The sequence below is a fragment of the Phodopus roborovskii genome, unplaced genomic scaffold, assembly GCF_943737965.1.
Source record: "Phodopus roborovskii unplaced genomic scaffold, PHOROB, whole genome shotgun sequence".
Lineage (NCBI taxonomy): Eukaryota > Metazoa > Chordata > Mammalia > Rodentia > Cricetidae > Phodopus > Phodopus roborovskii.
Window position 1 is genome coordinate 5,525,574 of NW_026126598.1, and position 25,242 is coordinate 5,550,815.

The 25,242-nt window shown below is 46.4% G+C and overlaps 2 protein-coding genes across 7 annotated transcripts in view; both read left to right on the forward strand.

Moving 5' to 3' along the window:
- The window catches only part of Tpst1 (tyrosylprotein sulfotransferase 1), a 56,947-nt gene extending 55,533 nt beyond the window's left edge, over nucleotides 1-1,414 (forward strand). For 3 of the 6 annotated variants that reach the window (XM_051205093.1, XM_051205088.1, XM_051205090.1), the window contains 2 exons: nucleotides 194-237; nucleotides 906-1,414. In XM_051205093.1, the coding sequence (XP_051061050.1) occupies nucleotides 194-211 (18 nt within the window). In that variant the 3' untranslated portion in view covers nucleotides 212-237; nucleotides 906-1,414. The remainder of the gene's footprint in view (nucleotides 1-193; nucleotides 238-905) is intronic. The other 3 variants (XM_051205094.1, XM_051205089.1, XM_051205092.1) reach the window with 1 other exon arrangement.
- Nucleotides 1,415-12,602: 11,188 nt separating this feature from the next.
- Kctd7 (potassium channel tetramerization domain containing 7) lies at nucleotides 12,603-21,995 on the forward strand. The gene is made up of 4 exons (XM_051204992.1): nucleotides 12,603-12,959; nucleotides 15,928-16,097; nucleotides 19,176-19,354; nucleotides 19,714-21,995. Exons 1-4 carry the CDS (start codon nucleotides 12,816-12,818, stop codon nucleotides 20,088-20,090), a joined length of 870 nt encoding a protein of 289 aa, XP_051060949.1. The 5' UTR covers nucleotides 12,603-12,815; the 3' UTR covers nucleotides 20,091-21,995.
- Nucleotides 21,996-25,242: the final 3,247 nt, after the last annotated feature.

The window sequence follows — 25,242 nt, forward strand, 5'->3', positions numbered from 1 at the left end:
GAAGTGAGCAGCTGGGATGCAGCCTGTATATGCTAGAAGCTTTTTTCCTTTTGCCTTGTCTTTCAAGTATATTAATTTAAACTGTGAATGTATGTTATCCATCACCGCCCTTTAAGCCACTCCTGGTGTGTTGGTGAGAGCAGTTTCCTCTTCTGCTCCCCGGTTTTAACCTATCTATGGGTTCCTCCCACAGACTGAGCAAGTGGAGTAGCTGAGCCTGGATCTTCCCACAGCGAGGTGAGGCCTGCCAGGTACTGCTGGGTGGGATTCTACAGTTGGGCTGTTGAGATAAATGTGTGTCCAGATAGACAGCACAGCTCTGGCCTTAGGCATCCTGGGTCGGCATTGGCCCTGTCACCTCCCGGCACTAAGCAGCTGAATTCTGTGTGTGTTTCCTTGTCTGTGAAATGAATAGTATGTTAAGCAGAGATCCATGGTAAGATCTAACTGACAGTGCCTGGCGTAGAGTAAGTGTGGAGATGGTGTTTGGCTTTAACATTGCAAGGAGCTGAGAGCCCGAGAGGCCCAGTCACCTGTGTGCTCACTAGTTAGAGTGATCCCAGAGAGCCCATTCATCTGTCAGGGTCATGTCACATAGTAACAAGTCAGTATGGTGGCACTGGACATTAGTGGTAGCATTGTCATCATTAGAAAGTGTCTGTTACAGCCCTTGTGTTCTCTTGCTTTATACCTTGAAGTTATTTGCAGGTACTAGAAACATCATGAATGGCAAAGTGTGCCCCTCATGTCCCTCAGAGCCACTGTGCTCTGGTTGTCCACCTTCCTGCCTGTGAACTGCAGGAGCCCACCCACCCCCTGGGGCAAATAAGGAAGCAGGGTTTGTATGGTACAGAGAGGACAGCTTTGATCTGTGCCTGTGACCACATGCTGTGTGTTTGCCCTAGGGACAACTGCTGCCTTTTCTGTAGAAGGGAAATCTCTGGAACTGCTGTCTTCTGCTGGGAAGAGTGGGGTGTCCCAACCACCTGCCAGCCTCATCCCTTGTCCCCAAGGGAGGTGTCCCACAGCCAGCCTCCCTGAGTGATGGCTCTTAAGCCCAGTGACATGCACAACCATCAAGATGAAGAACCCAGCAAGGACACAGTTCTGTTACAGCTCCTCTTGTCTTTTCTTACCAGATTCCAGTCTTAATTTCAAGAGTGGGAGACTCGAAAGATGGCATTCTGTTAACAAAATTGGCAGTCTTGTTCAGAATAGGTTGTCTGTACACGTTCCAGTGTTTTGTAGAACACCCGTGACCATTTAAATGTATTGATGTGGATAATAGTAAATACCTTAATTATTTAAATAATTCATTGTATCGTTTCAGAGACGTTGGGAAATTACTGTATACATTTACAGCCTAATGACTTTTGTATTTTATTTTTCAAAATAAAAGCTTAAATGTGAAGCATTCAAGTGGTTATGTTTTCCGTACTGCCATTCAGAGGCATAAACCTTCTCACATGATGCTAAACCGGCTTGCTGTGGGCTTGCTGTAGGTCCTCTCTGTACCATCTCTCCCCCTCCCCTTTGTGTGTGTGTATATGTATGTATTTGGGCTGTATGTGGGTATATGCACACATACTTGGTCATGCATGTATGTGTGGCCTGAGGGTTGTCAGGTGTCCTTTTACCCTTCACCATATTTTTTGAGACAAGGTCTCTCAGTGAACCTGGAGCTTATGTTTTTTGGCTAGGCTGCTAGACTAGCTGGCCAGCAAGCCCTAGGAATCTGACTGTCTGTATTTCACCATCTCTGGAGTTAAAGAGGCTTGCACCACTATCATGGCTGGCATTTACATGGGTGTTGGGGATCTGAACCCATATCCTCAGGCTTGCACAGCAAGTGCTTTACTTGAATAGCCGCCTAGCTCTTGGCATGATCATTTCTTTCTTTTCTTTTTCTTTTCCTTTTTTTTGTTTTGTTTTGTTTTTGTTTTTTTGTTTTTGGGGACAGGGTTTCTCTGTGTACCTTTGGAGCCTGTCCTAGAACTCACTCTGTAGACCAGGCTGGCCTCAAACTCACAGAGATCCATCTGCCTCTGCCTCCCGAGTGCTGGGATTAAAGGCATGCACCACCACCGCCCAGCCGGCATAATAATTTCTTATATTTTTGATTGTGAGCCTAGCCTTTAACGGCTGAGCCATCTCTCCAGCCCTGGCATAATCATTTCTTAATGAAGTTTTGTTTGTTTTGAGACAGGGTCTCTTTGTAGCCCTGGTTGCCCTGGAACTCACTATGTAGTTCAGGCGGGCATTGAACTCACAGAGATCTGCCTGGCTTTGCCTCCTGAGTGCTGTGATTAAAGGAGTATGCCACTTCCCTGGTGAAGATTTCTGTAACTTATTTCAAAGACCTGTTGCCATTTTTTGATGAATCTTGTTCTGTTTAATCTTGGCATGCTGTGTTTAAGGTCAAAGCACTGACTGTTTCCAAGAAGCCATTATTGTGGAACATGGAATAACAGAGATAATAATAATCACATTCATTGATTATGTTTCCAGTGCCAGGCACGGAACTAGATGTCTTACATATTATTCCGTCTTCACACCTGCTGCTGGTTTAGTCATATCTACATCACCAACGACATCACTTTCTGCCGTGTCACTCTTCTCTTTCCATCCATGCATGTGCAAGAGTGCAAGACCTTTGAACCTACTCAAGTGATTATTGGATTTATCCGCATGCCTCCAGCTCCCCTGTTCCAACCCTAATCGAAGAATTCACCATTTGTCACCATGACACCATTACAGCAGATAAACTAAGCAGTATCTCCAGTTCCACGCATGCCCTGATCCTCTCCATTTAAGACTTTACTGCCTCCCTGGGAATAAAGTACACACTCTGCTGTAATCCAGCCCCAGTCCTCTGCTCCATCCCACCATGGACCTCTCCACATTGGTGCTCTTTCCCTGGAATGTCTTGCCCTCTACTCCTGGCCTGGTAGCCGCCTCTTTATCCTGAGGCTCCCGCAAGCCCTATATCCTCAGGAAGATTCTCTAGCTCTTGTACTAAAACTTGTCACCCTGTGCTGGTTACTTTTGCATTGCTGTGACCAAGGTACTGGACAGAAACAACTTCACAGGAAGAAGGCATTCTTTTGGCTTATGGTCCATCATGGAGGGAAGGCGTGGAGAGTGGATGTTGAGTATTTGACCAGGGAGCACAGTGGCCAAAGCCAGGCGAGGGTATGACCTTCAAAGGTGCAACCTGGAAGAAGGTACTGTTAGAACCAGGTTGCCGCCCAGACTGCAGTGCTACAGCAACCTTCCCCATATATCCCAACAGGCTCCTTACTGAGTCATTGTCTGTGAGGCTAACAGGCTTCCTTGTGACCAGACTTCTGACCTGGGGAAGTTAGCTAACACTAAAGGGGGTCTTGATGGCCATCCTACTCCCTATCCTCTGCCTCCTGCCCGGGAATGGGAGAGCCTGGCCACAGGATTGTGTTCCCATCCTCAGGTAGAAGAGACTCCTGCTTCTGCCATTAGGCCCTGATTTCTCCCTCCAGCTCATTTTGCTGTCTGTATGTGGTGGATATTTTGTCTGTCTATGGCATGAATAAGTCTTCTGGTTAATGCCTTACCCTCAGCAGGCCTTAATGTTATTCTTAAACCTATGTCTGACACTGTCCACGCCACTGATGACGTATGAATACCTCCATCAGGCTCCTGAAGGATAGAACCCACTCACAGATGGCCGAAAGCCCATGATGTGGCCTCTGTACTCTACAGACACTCCAATGCACCCCTTCATAACATCTTTCTTTTCCTGGCCTACGTATATTTCTTTTTCCCCCGAGACAGGGTTTCTCTATGTAGCCCTAGCTGTCCTGGAACTCTCTGTAGGCCAGGCTGGCCTCAAACTCAAAGAGATCCATCTGCCTCTGCCTCCCATGTGCTGGGATTAAAGGTGTATACCACAATTTCCTTTTTTTCTTTTTTTGAGACAGGGTCTCATTCTGTAGGCCAGGTCAGTCTATGTAGTACAGGCTGGCCCCAAAATTGTAGCAACCCTTTTGCCAGGATTATAGGTGTGAGCCACTATGCCTGGCTCTGGTCTAAGCATATATTTCTTGAGCTCTATGGGAAAAAAAAAACGTCAGAAAGAAAAAAGGCCTTTGTGTTCCATATGACATAACAGAGTCCTTTGAGAATTTTATTTTATCCATCTACTAATTTATTTTTCAGACAGGATCTAATTTACTCTATATAGTTCAAGATGCCCTAGAGTTCACTGTATAACCTAGGCAGCCTTCAGACTTGTGTCCGCCTTCCTGCTTTATCCTACCAAGTGTCCTTAATCATTTTGTAAACCTGTCTGTGGTCGTGAAAAGTTAGGGTTTCATAGAAGGAAGCCCTATAGAAGAAATGAAAGGTGACCAAAGTAAAATTGAATACTTATCTGGATAGAGCCAAACAATGAAAATGTATACTTTTCAGTCATAGCAACTGGGAAGCTGAGGCAGGAGGATTATGATTTCTGGGACTAACCGGGATACATACTGAGGTTGAGCAAACCTGGGCTATGAAGTAGAAACCAGTAAGTGGGCATAGCAATACATGCCTGTAATTCCATCACTTGAAAGACCAATCAAGGAGTATTGGGAATTCCGAGCCATTCTGGACTACATGAGACCTTTCTCAAAGTGAAAAGGACTGAAGTGATGGCTCAAGGGTTAAGAACACTTGCTGCCCTTGCACAGAACCCAAGTTCAATTCCCAGTACCTATGAGGTGGCTCCCAGCTGTCACCGTTTTCTGGCCTCCTCTGACACAGCATGCATGGTGTACATACAAGCATACAGGCAAAACACTCATCCACAAAAAAAAAAAAAAAAAAAAAAAAAAAAAAAAAAATCTAAAATTTGTCTTTGAAAATAAAAAGAAAGAAAGGAAATGGGAAAAATACAGTAATCCCTTAGACAGGCGTTCTAAAAAGGATTACCCAGTGCTCTTCAAGGTCAAGGCCTGGTGCAGCCTGAATGATAGCTCAATGGATGGGTGGGTGCTGTGCTGAGACCTACATTTGTCAAGATAATGAATAAGTTCAGGGAAATAAAGTATCTTATCCAACATTGTCCATTGAGTAAGTGTTGGGGGTGGGGCACAGATGCAGGCAGCCTGGGCCCAGAGCGTGGGTCTTAATTATCACTTACTACCTTCCAATGACCATCTTTACACAAGACCTTTTTCTTTACTCATCATTAGTACTTACGGGAACTTTTTGAGTACCACCCTAGACTTAGTAATTTCACAGGCATGATTGTGTGCTAAGAACTTTGGGTAGATTACTGTCTTTAGGACATTAGGACAGTGGTGAAAATGAAGAAAAACATACGTAAACCTTTATTTCAACCAATCACAAAGCTTATGTTAGCTACCAAAACGGGCTGGTAGATGATGGGCTAGGCAAGACATTCCTCTTTGCATTTAAGTTTTGTTGTTGCAATGAGTCTTTTGTTTTTAAAGTCCTGTTTATTTTTTTTTTATTTTTGAATTTTAATTTTTGCCTGCATGTGTGTCTATGCACTAGCTGTATGCCCGTGCCCATAAAGGCCAGAAGAGAGCGTCAGATCTATTTGGACTGAAGTTCCAGATAGTTGTGAGCCACCATGTAAGTGCTGGAATTGAACCCAGGTCCTCTGGAAGAGCATCACACAAACTTCTAAGCCATCTCTCCAGGCCCTAAAGATTTTGATTTGTAAGGTGTGTGTGTGAGTTCAGTGCCCATGGAGGCCAGAGGAGGGCATCAGATTCCTTACAATTGGAATTACGGCTGGTTGTGAGCCCCCTGATACATATAGTGGGAACCCAACTCTGGGTCTCTGTAAGAGTAATGTTTGGTTTTTGTTTTGTTTTGTTTTTTTGAAACAAGATTCACTGGGTAGCCCAAGCTAATCTCAAACTTAAACTCCTCTTGCCTCATTTTCCTGAGTGCTGGGATTACTCACATCACCAAGTCTAGCTTCAAAAGTCTGTATTTCTAAAGAACTAAAAAGCCTGGCCTGCCCGGGCTGTTGCAGGGGAGAGTTGCTTCTGCCACGCTGCCACTCTTCCCTGTAGCCTTGCAGGGCTTTGTCTTTGCATAGGGATCACTGTCTTGTGTGGGAGTGGGGAAAAGAGGTAAGTTTTATTCCGTTAGGACTCATTTTCATTTCTTTTTCTCCTTACAGTTTAAATCATAACAAAGTAGTTTGTGATTTTGAGCCATGTGTGTGTGTGTTATGTGTATGAGGGAGAGACTTATATAAGACTTATGTTTAATTTTTTTTTTTTTTAGTTTGGTTTTCTGAGTTTGTCTCAGGTATCCTACCCTGGCCTCCTCTCTATGTAGCCAAGGGATGCTTTTGGCCTTTTCATCCCTTTACCTCTGCCTCCCAAAGTGCTAGGTCTCAGGAGTTTGCTACCATGCCCGGCCCTATCTTGTTAGAAAAATAAATGAGTCTCATCCTTTCCGGGGTTATTACTAAAAAGCTCACACTGGTTCATTGTCACAGCAAAGCCACTGTTATAAAGTGTAGAGACAGGTTGTTATAAAGTGTAGAAATGACCTCATGGCCTGGCTTTGGTATGGAAAGCCTAAAGTGCCCTCTGTTGGCTAAACATGGAATGACTGTGGGATCTGAAAATGGTTTTTGTACGACAAGAAAATAAATAGATAAGAATGCATTAAAGGCTTTGTCTACTTTGCACCCAGTGAGTAAAGGCAGCTGCCATAGAGCCTGGCCGCTAGAGTTCTATCCCAGGAACCCACATTGTTGGAGGGGAGAACTGAAGCCTGCATGTTATCCTCTGACCACGCTTAACACAGAATGAGGAAAAATAAGTAGATGAAAGATTGTTTTTACAAGGAGAGAGTGGGGCTTCACTTGCTGCTCTTGCAGAGGACTTAGGATGTCCTCAGCACTTACATGGTGTCGCACAACTCTCTGTAACTCCAGTTCTGGGGGTCTGATGCCCTCTTCTCAAATAGGTAGGCACTAGGTTACTAGGTACTAAGCAGCATATAGTGCACATACATACATACACACATATAGGCCAGACATTCATAAAGCAGATACAAAAGGAGAAAGTTTTGTCTACAAAAAAAGTTCACTGCAATGAGCCTGTTTTTAAAAATGAGCTGGGTATAGAGTTTCTATTGATTTTTATGTGTATGAGTGTTTTGCCTGCATCTGTGTCTGTGTACCATATGAGTGCCTGGTACACACAGAGGCCAAAAGAGGGCGTCGGGTCCCTGGGACTGGAGTTGACAGATGGTTGTAAACCCCAGGTTGGTCCTGGGAATTGAACCCAAGTCCTTTGAAAAAGCACTCAGCACTCTTAACTGCTAAGCCATCTCTCCATTCCCAAGATATTGCCTTAGATGGAAAGAAAATAAAGATTGGAATTCTCTAATCCTGCAGGTGGTTTTGAATAATGTGATTGACATGACTACTTAAACTTAACACCCATCTCTTTTTCTTTCTTCCTCCACCGCCCCTGTTTTATTTTTTTTGAAGCTATGTTCCCATGTATCCCAGGCTGGTGTTGAATTGTCTAGGTGGCTGAGGACTACCCTGACCGCTGAGCCTCTCACCTCAAGCGCTGGGATGCAAGGCACTTGACGCCCCACTCCGCTTGACACATTTCTCCTTTTTTTTGGTTTTGTTTGTTTGTTTGTTTTGTTTCTTTTTTTTTTTTTTTTTTTTTTTTTTTTTGAGACAGGGTTTCTCTGTAGCTTTGCAGTCTGTCCTAGAACTAGCTCTTGTAGACCATGCTGGTCTCAAACTCACAGAGATCCTCCTGCCTCTGCTTCTCCAGTGCTGAGACTAAAGGCATGCACCACCACCGCCTGGCAACACACTTATTTTCTAACACTTACTACTTAAGTTAAGATTAGCAATAATGATGCTGTGGAGACTTGGCTCTTTTTCGATCTTCATTGAAATGTGAATACAGAACAAAGCAGAGTAATTTGATGGAGCTGGCTTGGAGAGACCACACTGAGGCTAGGATTTATGTCTTCCTTTTGCAGAGATGGTAAATGGTGTCCAGGGAGCCAAGTCTGGCCACACACACTCGTTTGGTCTTGTCTGTGGTTGCTACAATGACAGAAACCAAAAGGCTTGCCAAGCCTAGAGACCTTTACTCTCTGGATCTGGTCAGGAAAGCCTGGCTGACCTACACACTTGCTATTTTAATAATATATTGCCTTGGGACTAGTATTTCCCTGTGCCTGAAAGTTTCTAGCCAACTCAGAGCTCAGCTGAATTCAGTTCCAAATGCCAGAACTGAAGAGCTAGTAAGTCAGGTATATGCCTCTGGTGGAGGCAGGAGGACTAGAAGTTCAAGGTCATCCTGGAATGCTAAGGGAACTCTAGGGCATTTCAGGATATGTGAGGCCCTGTCTCAAGACAAAATAAAGCCTGGAAATATGGCTCAGCAGTTAAGAGCACTTGCTGCTTTTCCAGAGGACCTGAGTTCAGTTCCTAACTCCCATGTTAGATGGGAGCTACCACCTGTAGCTCCAACTCTGTGGGATCTGGCCCTCTTCTTTTGGCCTCTGCAGGTACCCATACACAGGTGCATAAACACAGAGAGATACATGGAGAAAACTAAAATTAGGAGAGTAAATATGAACTGAATGAGTACTCACTTCTTTTCTTTAAAAAATGAAAAATAAAGAGCTGGAGAGATGGCTCAGCAGTTAAGAGCACTGGCTACTCTTACAAAGGACCCAGGTTCAATTCCCAGCACCCACATGGCAGCTGGTAGCTCACATCTGTCTGCAGTTCCAGTTCCAGGGGATCTGGCATCCTCACACAGACACACATGCAGGCAAAACACCAACGTATGTAAAATAAAAATAAATAAATCACTAAAAAATTTTCTTTGGGGAGAGTTGGCCAAAAACAACACCATTGAGTGCCTCATTTCAGGGCCTGATGTCATATGACTTGTTTATGTGGTCCTTTGGGGAGTTCCGGGGCATCAAAGCCTCTGTCCACTGAGAAGAGAGCCACCCAGCGCATCCCCAGAGGCTCCCTGACCCCTGTGCACAGCCTCCCTGTGAGCTGGCTAGAAGTCATTCTTGGAGTGGTGTGGAGGGTAACTGCTTGCTGCCAGGAAACTGTCCATCCTTCCTGCTTTCCCAGCAACCCTCACTCCAGGCTGCTGACCTTGGATTTCCCAAACGGTTTAAACAAAACCAAATGGGAAAGTACATTCCTAAAGGAAATTCTTGGCAGAAAATGGAAGAAAGCTCCAGCACATAAAAATGATTACATATGCATCTTCCCTCTTTTATACTCTTTTATTTTCCTTTCTCTCCCTCCCTCCCTCCCCCTCCCTTCCTTTATTCTTCCTTTCCCTCTTTCCTTCCTTTTCTCCCCTCCTTCTACTTTTTGTTTTGATTTTTGAGACAGAGTTTCTGTGTATCCCTGGCTGTCCTGGAACTCACTCTGTAGACCAGACTGGCCTTGAACTCATGGCAATCCACCTGCTTCTGCCGGGATTAAGGGCATATGCCTCCAGCACCTAGCCTTCTTTCATTTTTGAGCCAGGGTCTCACATAGCCGAAGCTGGCTGCAAACCCATTGTGTAGCTGAGGGTAACCTTCAACTTCTGATCCTCCTGCTTCTACCTCCTGAGTGGTGGCACTTACAAGTTTTATTTTTATATTTCTTTGTGCGTTTGTGCACATGCTCGCTCGTATGCTTTGGTATGGGTATGGAGATTGGAGGACAACTTCCAGGAGTTGGTTCTTCCTCCCCCACTCCATGTGGGCTCCAGTGTTTGAACATAGGTTGGTGGCAAGTGCCTTGACCTGATGAGCCACCTCATTGGTCCAAGTTTTATTGTGATTATTACCACACTATCCTGTTAATATATTACTGAGGGTGTAACCCAGGGCTTAGTGCATGGTAGGTATTGTACCAACCAAAATACAACTTCAACTCTTTTCTCTCTTTTTTTAGGTCTCACTATGTATCTCAGTCTGGCCCCAAACTCTTCCTGCCTCAGTCTCCCACATTCCTGGGTTGCAGGTGATTGCCACCTGCTGTGGAACAGTCTTTGTACACTGTAAATATGTATTATTATTATTATTATTATTCTCATTGGTTCATAAAGAGCTGACTGGCCTATAGCTGGCCAGGAAGAGATTGGGTGGGAGAGCCAGGCTAGGAGGACACTGGGAAGAAGGGCGGAATCTGAGGAGTCTTGAGAGACACAGAAAGAAGCAAGATGTGTATGCCTCTCGGCAGGTGCTCATCAAGGTGTTCAGTCATTGGTCTAAGTCTGCAAGTCATCTTGGATTCTAGGAACGGCAGAGATTCACAGCATAGACACCCACCCACAAGCCCCTGGGGGCAGTTGTCCATGATAGCAAGGCCCACAGCTGGAGCAGGAGTAACCCTATTCAGCTTGTCTCGAGCTAGGATTTCTTTGGACCACCTTACAGAAGCAAAACCAAGGCAACCCGCACTTGACGGGTGATGCTTCATTACGCATATCTCTTCTCCGCCCCAACTCATCATCTACTTAAACCTCAAGCTCATGTCAATTATCAGATACACTTGGAGGTAACAGGACTCCTTTGCCATCTCCTCTTCCCAATGTGGCCGTGAGACCAGTGACAGAGCTTGTTGGAGCTGCTGAAAGATACAGGACTTTTTTTCTGAGGGAACCTCCCCCCAACAGAGGTCACACGGTCACTGAGTCACTGAGTTGTGTTGCCTCAAGTGGGTCATCTGGGTAGCTGGGTAGATCCTTCTGGAAGAGCCAGTTTCCAGCTGTGTCCTGGTGCCGGGGTAATGATGCCATCATGGTGAGGTCATCTAGAGTTGCAGGTATGGATTCTTTTTCTCTGTCCAGGTGAAGAGAATAACAAAGCAGGAAAGGCAAGGACTCTGCAGTCTGCCAAGTTGTACTGAAGTCACATACACAGCAAAAGACACAGACTCCCCGCCAGTGGAGAAGGGATTCAGAAATCCAGCCTTCAGAAGGGCTTGAGTCTTTTAGTGGTATAGGGTGGATCTCCATCTCCTTGTTTCTGATAACCCATAGCATTATGAAAGCTGAGACATGTCTGGTCATGTCTAAGTGAGACGGGGACCCTGCTTGTGGGGGACAAGGGGGTAAGGGGGTGCTCTTGTCCTCTACCTATAGGGCTTCTTTGCCAACCTGTCGGTAGGCGCTATCATTCATTGATCTTAATGGTTCCTATTTGGGGTTTGTTTTTTTTTCCCTTTATGTTTTTGTTTGTTTGTTTGTTTGTTTCCTCATGCAACCCAAGATGGATTTAAACATGCTACTTAGCCAAGGCTGTCCTTGACTCCCTAGCCTCTTGCCACCACTTCCCAAGTACTGGGATTACAGTGTGAGTCACCAAGCCCAACCCTATTGTTGTTATTATTATTATAGAGTTGAATTCTATTATTATTATTATTATTATTATTATTATTATTATAGATGAGTTGAATTCTCAGAAATCCTATCTAGTCTCCCAAGTTGCTGCGATTAAAGTGTGAGCTACCAAGCCTGTGCTTTTTGTTTTGTTTTTAATTCAGATTCCTGTGTGAGTCGACGAAAAAAGCCTAGCACAGCAGCCATGCCCTTGTGGTTCAAGAAGGGTCCGCCACGTTGTTTCGGGGCCCAATTTCCTTCTTCCACATCGGCCTGTGCCCTCAGCTCTCCTCAGCGCATCCTCAGAGACAGCCTGCCCGAGCCTCTTTTTTACTGTGGAGACAAGCCTGCCAGTACTGTCCGCTTGCCCAGGACTCGCTAGGCCAGTGAAGACAAGGTTGCCTGGAGCTTCGCACCCGCTAGAGAGTCAAGGCAAGCCCCACCAAGGCGCTGCCCCTTTGAACACGCTTCCTGCCAATCAGAGGCGGAGCCAGCGAGGACATAGCCAATGGCAGGAAGCAATTGGTGGTCGATCCTTGGGTGGCCGCGCCCCGGGACCAGCGCTGTCCAGAGCACCCGGAGTGCAGAGAGCGTGCCCGTTAGTTAGATGGCCAATAAGGGTCGGGCCGGTCGGCAAGCCGGCTGTCAGTGATCACTCTAGTTCAAAGTCTGAATGTGTATTCTCTATGGCCGGACCAGATTTTAACAATCAGGGCGGGGCTAATTGCACTCCTCCAATAGCAGATGGCGGCCGGGAAACACAAGTCCCGCTGCCCTAGGTAAGCAGCCTGGACCAAGGGAGGGAGCGCTCCCGTTAGTCAGAGAGCCAATCAGAGTGGAACAAGCCAAGCCTGCAACCAACAGCTACCCCGCCTCGAGGCCAAACGTATTTCCCTTCTGATTGGACGAGGCCCTTGCCAATCACAGCAGGAGCCTGTGAAATCTCGGCCAATAGCAAGAAGCGCCCCATTCCGATTTGCGGCGCAGGGTCCACGCGGTGGTTGCCCATCGAGGTCGGCGCTTGGTGATCAACTCCCCTCCGCCAAACCCTGGAGCGGGCGGGCGTCGCGCGCGCTTGTCAGTCAGAGAGCCAATCAGAGCCGGGTAGGCCAGTGGCCACTTCGGGGCAGGCCGAACTGTTTCCTCTCTGATTGGGCGAGCCTCCTGACAATCAGGGCGGAGCCAGCGAAGGTTTGACCAATAGCAGGAGGCGGCTGGGTCAGAGCAGCGACTAACTGTAGGCGCGGTGGTCGTTAGACTGTTGCGAGAGCAGCGCACGACGTCCAACCTGCGCGCAGGCCCTCGGCGACTGGCGCCCGCCGGCGGCCCTTCTCGCCATGTCAGGCACTGCTTGGCTTTAGTTCTTCAGGCCTCCGCCCACCCGCCTACCCGAAGCCGCGCCCACCGCCCAGAGCCAGAGGGATGGTGGTAGTCACCGGGCGGGAGCCAGACAGCCGTCACTCGGACGGTGCCATGTCCAGCTCCGAAGCCGAAGACGACTTCCTGGAGCCGGCCACTCCTACGGCCACGCAGGCGGGCCACGGGCTGCCCCTGCTGCCCCAGGAGGTACCTGGACCGAGCGATGGGGGAAGGGAGGACTGATGGGAAGCACGGGAGAGACTGGTGCTTGTAGAACTGACCTTGGGAGGTGAGCCTCCCGAGGAGCTATCCACCCCTGATGCCACTCCTGCACTAGGTGTGTCCTCCCTGCCCGGGGTCACCTGCATCCCGTGTGCCTCCTTCCCATACTCAGTAGCTACCAGGATGTGCAATTCCATTCCTGTATCCTGTCTCACCTTTATCAACTAAAGAAGGACTCCAGACTCATCAACACATAGCATGTTCCGTACAATCCAAAAGGAGGCCCTGGGTTGCCCAGGTGTGTTCTCCAGCTGACCAGGGAGTGGTGTAAGATAACCTATATGATGCTGTGGTATGGTTTAGGACACGCCCTAGTGGGCCGACCACTCCCATCCAGTTGCTTTCATGCAGTGAACAGCTTACACTACCACACGGGGCAATTTCATTTGCTAGAAGGACAGACATGAATGGTAGAGCACTCGGGGCAAAGGAAGCAGCATGAACAAGGACATAAAGGTGATAAATTCGTGAAATAGAAGGAGCACTTGAACTGTAGAGCAGAGACGGTGGGATTGGGGTCCTCATTCTTCTGTGGCTGTACTGTGGCACACTGTGGCTTCGTTAGTAGTCCTTCATGTGGGTGACACTTTGCACCCGAAATGATCCTTCAGAGAAACAGGAAGATGGATAAGGAAATGGAATTTCAGCAGACAGAGTTTTCTGAAGGGGCTGGCTGGGTGAGGCTCTCAGGCAGCAAATACTGTATAACTTTCTGTTAGGGTTAGAAGCCCTACATTGCCAGCATCGTAGAAAACTTGTGAAAATAAGTAAAAATCTACCCATAACTCTGCAGTTAGAGAAAAGAGCCAATAGAGATACAGTGGTGCTTTTTTTTTTTTTTTTTTTTTTTTTGTGCACTGTCATTGGGCAAAAAGATACGGTTTGAGGGAAAGGGCACACAACCCCACAGACTGCAGAGCAGGTGTTCAGTCCCAGCTTCCTATGAATCACACCCCTTCATGCGATATCTAGAACTCTTTTCAGTTTTTTTATTTTACATATTATGGTACAAAGAAGTGGGCTAGTATGAACTAATTCTAAAACAGGACTGCAGAAGTGCAAAGCATTATACCAAAGTGATATTTGAGCTTTGACATGTACACAGAATGGGGTTAGTTTCTGTAGGGAAAGCAGAAGGCAGTTTGCACTGTAAGAGTTGAAATTTGCTAGGTGTGATTGTGTAAACCTTTAATCGCAAAACTCCAGAGGTAGAGGCAGATGGATTTTTGTGAGTTCCAGGACAACCAGAGCTACATAAGTGAGACTCTGTCTCAAAAAAAAAAAAAAAAAAAAAAAAAAAAAAAAAAAAAAAGAGTCGAGTTCATACTTAGAATTGTAAATCTTGTGTATTACATTAATTGATTTTGTGGATTTTAGTTTTTACTGTAAGGCAGGTCTTAGGTAAATAAGTTTTCTTTCATCATTTGTATCTTTTATTTTTTTCATGGGATAGAACCTCTCTTTGTGGTCCTGATTAGCTTCTCTCTTACTATGTAGAACCAGGGTGGCCTCACAGAGAGTATCCTGCCTCTGCCTCCCAAGTGTTGGGACCAAAGGTGTATACCACCATGCCTAGCTGTGTTCTCTTTCTTTCTTCCTTCCTTCCTTCCTTCCTTCCTTCCTTTCTTCCTTCCTTCCTTCCTTTCTTCCTTTCTTCCTTTCTTTCTTTTAACAAAGGATTTGTGGAAACTGGGGGAAAGGACCATTTAGACAAATATATAGACCTTAGACTTTCACCATAGCTAGAGTGATGTTATAACATTGAGAGAGAAATAATACTTCTGCTGGGATAAAATTTGAGTTGATTTGGAGGTGGTCTGTGGGAAAGTTAGACCTGGAAACAGTTCTTTTGTATATAGTTTGAAGAAAATAGAGCACTGAAAGATTTTTTTTACAATTCTCTAGCATGTCAGGAAGGGACCCTTATGGGTTCCAAGGCTAACTAACCTTTACCATCATTTCCTGTTCTCACTTTCCGCCAAAACCTTTAGCTGATTTTCAGACTAATCAATCACTATAGATTGAGCAGGAGAGGAATGGAGTGCAGTCGACAATGAGGATTGGGAGTGCTGAGAGTGAAGGTCGGCCACAGAGCTCCTGCATAGCATGTGAAGTCTCTGGATGAGAAAAAGGAATAAGGACCAGATGCCTCTGTGCATTCAAAAGCAGCTGTTGGTCTCCGTTCACAACTGGCAAGCACATGCCATCTTCACGTCTTTGGGATGCCTGGCATCTAGTAAAATGGATTGAGAGGGAAAAGATTGTCACTGTATTGGTCTAGGTGCTGGGACAGAGGAAAGTGTGACACATAGTGAAAGCCAGAATATGTACACAATTCTGTCTCAGGGCATGAGAAGGATGATAGAGCAGTACTGGTCACAGAGACTTAGAGAATAAACAAGTGCTGTTCCTGACCTGGTGCCTTGGTGTGAATTAGAAAAGGGCACACACACACACACACACACACACACACACACACACACACACACACACTCATCCAGGTGCTTACACAGTCAACAATCTATACTGCCACATTTGGCAATGTCATTTGCTAGCTGGACAGGAGGAAGCTAGTGAGAGTGTTTGTGCCCAAGGAGACAGCATGGATAAGGACATGGAGATAATTTGTTTGGGAAGAAGATGAGGAAATCTGAGCAGAGGTTGTGGGGTTGGACTGAAGAGGGACCGGATTTAAGAGCTATCAGCTGGGATGAACAGGACGTGGTGATTGATACTCAAGGAAAGAGAGAAAAAAAAAGTGTTCAGATGGTCTCTGAGTTTGGGATGACTAAGTGAATGGTACGACATTAATCAGACCTAGGCAGACTGCTCTGGAGGAGCCCACCTCTCTCGTTACTTTGTAAGTCTGAAAGCTGTGGTGCTTCCTTTCCAGTTTCCTGAGGTCATACCCCTTAACATTGGAGGGGCTCACTTTACCACACGCCTGTCCACCCTGAGGCGCTATGAAGACACCATGTTGGCTGCCATGTTCAGTGGACGACATTACATCCCTACAGACTCCGAGGGCCGGTACTTCATTGACCGAGATGGCACACACTTTGGGTATGCCTCTTCCTCTACAATCAGCTCCACAGTCATAGCAAGCAAGTGGCCTGGGGTCTCATCTTGGGTATTGGCATATGCCATGGTACCAGAGGAGATAGCTTAGTGGTGGGATTTAATAAATATTCTCAATGATTGGATTAAAATGCTTAGATGTTTTGCCAGAGGAGGTGAGTACAGCAAGAGAGAAAAAAAAAAAAAAAAAAAAAAACTTAAGACAGGGTTTCTCTGTGTAAACAGTCCTGGCTGTGTTGAAACTCACTCTGTAGACTAGGCTGGCCTTGAACTCAGAGATCCTCCTGCCTCTACCTGCCCTGCCAAGTGCTGGGACTAAAGGCGTGCAATACCACTGTCTGGCCAAGAAACTCCAATACTGGCAGGATTTTATGGAACTTTTTCTCATCCTGCTCAGTTTGAGACCTGGATATATATGTAATGCGCTTGGAGTCAGAGAATAGTAAAAAAAAAAAAAAAAAAAAAAAAAAAAAAAATCTTGGAGAAAATCTTTAGATTCTGGGACTCAATAATACCATGCAAGTTAGCATGGTGGCACTCAGCTGTAAGCCCAGCTCTTAAGGGGTGGGAGCAGGAAGATTGCAAGTGTTTCTAGGCCAGTGTGGGCTATATAACAAGACCCTGACTCAATACTCCCAACAAACACCACCACCTACTGCAACACAGGAGGTATGGCCTGTAACTGGTTCTGAGGCTTGCAGTGGTTCAAACAAGCAAGGTGAGAGAAAGGCTAATGCTGGTTTCTCCCCCTTCATTTTGTTAGGAAACCCTTAAAAAACACATACAAACACAAAAAAACTTGTTGTTACTGGGATTTTAACAACAACAATGCCTCATATACACACACCCCAAAGTCTCAATGTATTTGATGTGTGTGTGTGTGTGTGTGTGTGTGTGTGTGTGTGTGTGTGATTTGTGCACCTTCCCATGACTGTCTCAGTTTCATTGCAATTAAGATTTATTGTTATTTATGCATGCATCTCACTTGTGTGTGGATACCCTCAGAGACTGGAATAAGATGTTGGATCCCCTAGAACTGGAGTCACAAGCAGCTGTGAGCTGCCATGTGGTTACTGAGAACTGACCTGGGTCCTCTGGAAGAGCAGCAAGTATTCTTAGTTTCCTTGTTGAGATGAGAAATAATTGTAGCTGTCTGGTGGGCTTGTCGGTGAGGGTTAGTTAGATAAAGAGCCTGTGTGTGGCCTCAACTAGGTCACATCTTCAGAGCATGTAGCTAGCTAGAGTCCTCTGATCCTTCAGGCTAACTGTGGAGATGACTAGAGGATTGGCATGGCCTTTGACCTTGAACTAATGGCCTGGGAAGCAGAAACTCTTCAACTGATCTATATGTCTTTGTGTTGACCTCCAGTAAGGTTTGCCTACAAGGGTCATTTTTGTCCTTAGAAAGGAGCCTCTGGCCAAAAAATTTGTTTTGCAGTGTCTGGTTTTCCCCAGTGGGCTATCAGCTGCCTCTGATGGTGAGAAAACAAAGTGTCACATCACTCTGTAACTATAAAAAGATTTTTGTTTGCAGGCATTTGGGGAGGAAAGTGCTGGCCCCAGCTGGCAGCTCTTAGCTGGGCCTTGCCCAGGGTTCTGTTTGTCATAGCTCATAATGGTTTATTGAAGATCCCAGAGGACTGAATTGAAGGGGGTGGGAGTGGCTAGCGAGATTGGAGGTGAAGGTCCCAGCACCTCTCAGTCGCTTGTGACCAGTTCCAGGGGCTCTGCTGCTTTTGCCCTCTACACTGTGTCCGCACTCTGTGCACATACCCACACACTCCCACACGCCAGACAATGAAGACTAATAAAAACCTTCAAAAGGGTTGTGAGGAGGGAGAACAGGATCCAAATTGAGGCTTATATGCCAGTGCCCTGTTGTCCTTGACTGGAAAGTGGCAAAAAATATAACAGAAAGCAAGATGGAGTGGTATTCGTGCTTGGGCTGCTGGACTCCCATAGTCTGGAGTTTATGGAGTTTTTCAGAGATTCAAAGTATGAGTTCAGGGTATTAGGAAGGGTACACACATCTCTGCTGTTGTAGCTTATACATCGACACTACCACCATGGGGGCTGCTTGGGCCTCTGTGGGAATCCCTCCTTGTGCATACAGCACTTTGCTTGAGTGCTTCTAATGAAGTCAGGACCATTGTGGTTATAGGCTCAGCCAGTCGTGACTGGACTTGAGCTTTTGCCAGCTGTGGCTCCTTCAACAATTGTTTTCCATACCATCCTAGACCCCAGCTAGGCCTCACTTATAGGCAGGAACTAAGAGAGAGCCCGCTCTATGATGTCATTAAAAGGACCAAATGGGTGGCACATGATTAGTGGCTAATGAAGATTAATACTTGGTGTTAACCAGGTAGTGGTGGTGCATGCCTTTAATCCCAGCACTCAGGAGGCAGAGGCAGGTGGATCTCTGTGAGTTTGAGACCAGCCTGATCTACAAGAGCTAGTTGCAGGACAGCTTTCAAAACAATACAGAGAAATCCTGTTTCGAAAAAACAAAACAAACAAACAAAAAAAAAAACACAAGCAGATAACAAAAAAAGCACTGAATATGTACTTTAAGAAACTATATATGACTTTACTTAGTTGTGAAACCAGTTAATCCCCACATTGTTTGGTATTTTTGTCTTCATATAGCTACAGAATAATACTAATGGTAAGGATAGTGAGACAAGTGGAATCTTGTTGTCAACACTGCAAGCTACAATTATTCTATTATACTTTTATTGTTGTTTTTTGAGACAGGGTCTCTCTGTGTTGCCTGGTCTGTCCTGGAACTCACTCCGTAGTCTAGGCTAGCCTCAAACTCCGAAATCCACCTGCCTCTGCCAAGTGCTGGGAATAAAAGGAGTGTGGCGCCACCCCCCCCCCCAGTGGGGTACTGGGGTAATTTTCTTTCATTTTGTACGCGGTCACACCAAGGCACACAAAGGTCAAGTTCACTTAGCGAAAGTTATTCAATTGGCAATGTGGCCCAAATTCTGCTCTCGATGCCTGGATAGCCTCCCACCTTCCCCGTGGTCTTATTTCCTAATCACCCTTTTTCCTGCACAGAGATGTGCTGAACTTCCTGCGTTCAGGGGACCTGCCACCCCGGGAGCATGTGCGGGCTGTGCACAAAGAGGCCCAGTACTATGCTATTGGGCCCCTCTTGGAGCAGCTGGAGAACATGCAGCCACTGAAGGGCGAGAAGGTGCGCCAGGCCTTTCTGGGGCTCATGCCCTACTACAAAGGTAAGGGGTCATCTGCCCTGCACATTTGGGAAAGGGGGTGGCAAGGCATCTTTAAAAGCTCCCAGGCCTTTCCCAAAAGTGGGTGGGTCCAGCATTCATCCAGATTAGGAGAAAATGTTCCCTTCTTTCAGTGACACTGGGACTTTTCAAGTTGGGAAGGACACCCACTCCCTCAGCCTTCCAGAACAGCCAACAGATAAAATTTCATGGGCCATGTTGAAGTGTGCCCTTCCTGGGTCCATGGAAAGTCAGCCTCTTTCCCTCTGCATCCTGTCCCTGGGTGGACGTCTCTGTCTTGTTGTGTCTCTCTCCCCTCTGTTGCAACTCTGTCTATTGATGGCTGTGGTGTTAAACTCTAGACCATTTGGAGCGGATCGTGGAGATCGCTCGGCTTCGCGCAGTGCAGCGGAAGGCCCGCTTTGCCAAGCTCAAGGTCTGTGTCTTCAAGGAAGAGATGCCCATCACCCCCTATGAGTGTCCACTCCTCAACTCGCTTCGCTTTGAGCGGAGTGAGAGTGACGGACAGCTCTTTGAGCACCATTGTGAAGTGGATGTGTCTTTTGGTCCCTGGGAGGCGGTGGCTGATGTGTATGACCTGTTGCACTGTCTGGTCACAGACCTCTCAGCCCAGGGCCTCACAGTGGACCACCAGTGCATCGGGGTGTGTGACAAGCACCTTGTCAACCACTACTACTGCAAACGGCCCATCTATGAGTTCAAAATCACATGGTGGTGAGTAGGCCTGGTGGATGAGAGTCCGGTGAAGGAGGCTGTCCATCCTCGTGGGTGGCTCTGGGAGTCTGATCCCCAAAGGAGCTGCTGACTGTTCCAGAGCCTGCTGAAGGGAGGATAGAGTGCTAAGGCCCAGGTGCCAGGACACGGGTGCTGCTGCAGTCTCCCTGGCTCGCCCGCCTTCGTTGGGGACTCAGTCTGCTGTCTCCCCGTCTTTTCCTCGAGGCACGGCAGTCTTCATTGGAGGCCACAGGATCTAGTGAGGACGTCACTGGGAGTCCAGAGAGGTTTGAGACCCTCTTGACACCTTGCAGGACAGCTTCTGCCCACTTTAGAGCCGCGTCACTGGTGGAGGTGTCATCACTTCCTCAGCCTGCTGGAACATTCCTGGCTCAGTGTGTCAGTGGGAATAAGGAGTGTGGTAGGTGGTTTACCCAAGTGTCCCCCCTGGAGCCCTTGGCCAAAGAAGGAGTCCTTTTCTTCCAATGACTGCAGCGCCTCGTCTTAGGATGTGGAAAGATATGTCCTGTGCTCCCAGAACATGCCCGTCACCTTCTCTTTGAGATTAATCACAGCTGCCAAAGCCATGTACCAGTTGGGCCTTAGAAAAACCACAATGTTTACAGCCTTGCCCCAGGGCTCTGGCTTTACCTTCCTTGCAGGGTTATCTTCTCCTAGGACTGGAATGTTAAGTTCCAAAGGTTCTTTCTGAAGATTTCCCCAAGTCAGGCAGACACAGAGTCTAGATCTTTCGATATGTAGCATCCTTCTCAGAGGCCGAGAACATGGCTTGCTGTCAAGTCTTGTGGTGTTAGGATCCAATGCGGTGAACCTTCTGGAAGGGACACTCTTTCCTTTGTAGTTTTTGTTCATTGTTCCGGAACGGAAAATAAGTACTGAGGGAGGCACAGCTATCCTAGGAGCTGAAGATGATGGGGGTAGTAAGCTTTCTGTTTCAGCAAGAGAAGCAGTCCACAATAATTTCTTGTTCAGAGTCAGGGTGAAGCATGCATCCCCTAAAGAGAGAGTTGTGTAGCTCTCCTCTGAGAGCATTGCATGTCCAGGCTGCACAGGGAGGAGGGTCTATGTAGTCTTGGGTATCCTTGACCATTCCTGGATAGCATTTTTTTAATTGTAATCTTTTCTTAACGTAAGGAATTGTTAAACGCAGCACCACCATGTTCAGTCCTTATAGGGTCAGAGTGGTTCAGTCAGACACTTGGGGGTTGAAGGCACCCATGTGCTCCAGAGGACTAGAAGGCCAAGCCCTGGGCACTGAGCCAAATTCCTCCATGCAGGTGCAGGACAGTGGCTTTCCAGGGCTCTTGTTGAAACACATGGTTTTGAACTTGTGCTTCACTCTGAGCGTAACAGAGGTAGAGACTGGGGTCCAAGAGGAAGTGAGTAGCAGTCATCTTCCGGGACACCTGTTTTCTTGGTTGTCCTCAATAGGATCTCTGGGGTGTCAATGCCCCTGCATGGTCTTAGCCCAGCACAGTGGCTCTACCTTGTTCTAGCAAAGAAGTTCCTTATTTAAATAGTTTTTATTTTTATTTTTTGGACAGGGTCTCATGTAGCCAAGGTGGGCCTCAAATTAGCTGTATAGCTAAGGACAACCTTATACATCTTGACCTTTCTGCCTCTACCTTCGAAGCTCTGGGGGATATAGGCACATTTCCACCACATCTGGCTCCTTAGTTCATTTTTTTTTCTTTAATGGTCTGTGAAGCACACTATTGAGGATGATGTTCATATGAGTAGAGAGCCTACAATTAAGCCTGGGGATTTTAGTAACTGGGCCTGGAACTCTTTTTGTTCCTGCTGTAGAGTCCCTCGATGCTTGGAAGCCAGGCCCAGACTGCTTGCTCAAGGTTGCTGGAGACACTGCTTTTCCGCCCCCTCCCTTTTTTATCCTCAGGATAGTATGTTTTGTGCCATTGTGGCAAGAGAATGCTCCAGGCCACTGGAGCAGGCAGAGGAGGGAGGAGGGACACTAGATAACCAGCTCAGAACTCTCCCTCCCCTTTCAATTCCTTAATTTTTTTTTAAATAGTTGATGTTTGCAATATTAGCACAAACTGACCATGTGCTGAATCTTCTTGTGTGTGTGTGTGTGTTTTTTTTAAATAACAAATCCATTTGCATTTTTAAGTCAGTGATGTCTGTACTTTCTTGCAGCACAGAAACTTTTCTTTGTACTACAAAATATATTTATTATAATTCTTCCTTGACTAGTGAAACTGAAATATGAAATATTAAATAAAGCAATATATATTGGGATCTGGGATGTGGTTTCATGATAGAACATCACCAACTATGCCCAAGGCCCTGGGTTCCCTCCCCAGCACTACAAAAAAAAAAAAAAAATCATGTCAAAGTGTATCTTTGCTATTTGGATCTCTTCACTTACTTTGTATTCTATTTCTCTTGGAGCTTTTCTTAAATTAATAAAGGAATTCATCAGCCTGTTGGCCCTCTCTAATGAGAAGCTGAGGCCATTCTGAAATATGATGTCGAATGTGGTGGCTAGAGATGGCTTCTAAATAAAGGGGTCATATCTGTGGAAATGACTTTTGTCTGTTCAATCCCTCTCCAGTTGCAATTGCTCAGGCACAGCCCAAAAGACCTGTTAAGGACGGCTTTTCCTTGATCCACAGGAAGTCCACTTTGAAAATGATTTGTGTGTCACATCAATCAATGCCTCTCATCTGCTTCCAGTCAGACCAGTCATTGCTGAGTCTGACCTAAGTAAGTGCCTAGCCTTGTTTCACTCTGGGCACCTTCTTCTCCTGGGTGGCAGGCTCACTGGTTGGGATGAAGAAAGATTTGATAGCACCACATGGTGCACTGTCAGCCACAACAGAAATAGAATACAAAATAGAGTTGTGGCAGAGAAGACTGAGGGAGAGCCACAGTGAAACAAAACGTCCCAATGTGTGGTGGGGAAGTTGACTGTTACTGGTCTAATAGAGGAACCATTACTGTCCATAACCTACATCTGTGTGTTCACCTGGCTGCCCAATACTCCCAGTGCTGAAAGCCGACAGTACTCTGGAACCTCCTATTCTTTTCTCTTGCAGTTTCACTATCTGGGAACTAACTGCCTGAGCTCTGTGTTCCAGGCTGATCAAGTTCTGAGTTGCTCCTTGGAGGACTAACACACACTTGCAGTACAGAGCAAGTGGGGTGGGGTGGGGGGTGTTGTTGTGTGATGATGCTGGGCTTCGTTCTAAGACAGACATCACCCCAAACACTTTTCATACAAAGCATTTTAACCTAGGAAGGATCTCAAGGGTACTTCTCTCTCTCTCTCTCTCTCTCTCTCTCTCTCTCTGTGTGTGTGTGAGAGAGAGAGAGAGAGAGAGAGAGAGAGAGAGAGAGAGAGAGAGAGAGAAAAGAGAAAGAGAAAAGAGAAAGGATTTCTCAGACATTGCTTTGGAGGCTGTCCTGGAACTTGCTCTGTAGGCAAAGCTGGCCTCAAACTCACAGAGACTCGCCTGCCTCTGCCTCCCGAGTGCTGGGATTAAAGGTATGCACCACCAGTGCCCAGCCTCTGCATATTTTTTTTAATAATTTATGTTTTGCATTCCAATTCCAGTTCCCCCTCATTCCTTTCCTCTCACTACCCTCACCCCCCCCCACACCTCCCATCTGCTCCTCGGAGAGGGTAAGGCCTCGCCTATGAAGTCTGTCCCATCATCTCGTTGAGGCAGGACCAAAGCACACCACCCACCCCCACCATGTCTAGGCTGAGCAAGGTATTTCTCCACTAAGTCAGTTTGTGTATCAGAATTAGATCTTGGACCACTGCCAGTGGCTTCAAGCCCCAGCCTTGACATTGTCACCTTTGTTCAGGGAGTCGAATTTGGTCTTACCACTGTTCCCCAGTTGTCAGATGGGATCAGTGATCGCTCACCTTCTGCACATTTTTAACCATATTTGATTGTAATATATAAAGTTAAGCTCTCTTGGGCTTATGTGTAGGCTCTTGCCTGGAGGGGATGTCCATCCCATGATTGTTAAGGAAGGAACAGGAGGAGAGGAGGGAGGGGCAACTATGGTTGGTATGTAAAATGAGTGAAAAAAATGTTTAAAAAAAAAAAAAGAATGGTCGTCAATATGTAGACTAGACTGGCCTCAAACTCCCAAGTGCTAGAATTGAAAGTATATGCACCATGCTTGGCTTTTTAAAGACTTTATGTGTGTGGCTGTTTTGTCTGTACCATGTGTGTACCAACCAAGTGCTCACAGAGGCCAGAAGAGGGCTTCCAATCTCCTGGGACTACAGTTCCAAGTGGTCTTGAGTTGCTATGTGGGTGCTGGGAATCAAGCCTGGGTCTTCTGTCAGCCAATGCTTTTAAACACTGGGGCATCCTTCCAGCCCATTGGGGGAGTTTTGTTTTGTTTTTGAGACAGTCTTACTCTGTAGCTGTGCTTGTCTTTGAACTGGTTCTGCCTCTATTGATAAAAGTAAGGGATTACATGCCAGGCTGATGCTTTTTCTCTTTTGTTTGCTTTTTGTAGTTTGTTTTCAGTGTTAGGGATTGCACCCAGGTCCCTGCATATGCCAAGCAAGTGTTCTTATACCAAGCCATATCCTTCCTTGGGCTGAAACCCTGACCTTTTTTTAAATGTTTATTTATTTATTTTAAGGTTTATTATTTACACAGTGTTCTGTCTGCACGTATGCCTGCAGGCCAGGGGCTCGAAGAGGACACCAGACCTCAGTACAGATGGTTGTGCGCCACCATGTGGTTGCTGGAAATTGAACTCAGGACCTCTGCAAGAGCAGTCAGGGCTCTTAACCTCTGAGCCATCTCTCCAGCCCTTTAATATTTAGTTTTAGGATTTTTTTTTTTTTTTTGAGACAGCGTTTCTCCATGTAATAGGTCTGGCTGTCTTAAACCAGCTCTGTAGACCAGGCTGGCCTTGAATTCACAGAGACCCTCCCGCCTATGCTCTTAAATGCTTACATATGTATAGCCCCAAGTGCTGGGAATAAAGGTATGCATCATTACCGCCTGGCTGAAACCCTGCCTTTTTTTTTTTTTTAACATAATTTCTTTATTGAATCTTTGGGAATTTCACGTCATGCATCCTAATTGTGCTCACCTCTCGGTCCCTCCTTGTGCTTTCCTCATCCCTGCAGTGCCCCC

What these genes read in the sequence shown, in the direction of transcription:
- Kctd7 (XM_051204992.1), top strand. Translation starts at nt 12,816, where the DNA reads ATGGTGGTAGTCACCGGGCGGGAGCCAGACAGCCGTCACTCGGACGGT. An exon ending in CGAGATGGCACACACTTTGG is followed by an intron (nt 16,098 to 19,175) that starts GTATGCCTCTTC and finishes TTTCCTGCACAG; the next exon opens with AGATGTGCTGAACTTCCTGC. An exon ending in GCTCATGCCCTACTACAAAG is followed by an intron (nt 19,355 to 19,713) that starts GTAAGGGGTCAT and finishes GTTAAACTCTAG; the next exon opens with ACCATTTGGAGCGGATCGTG.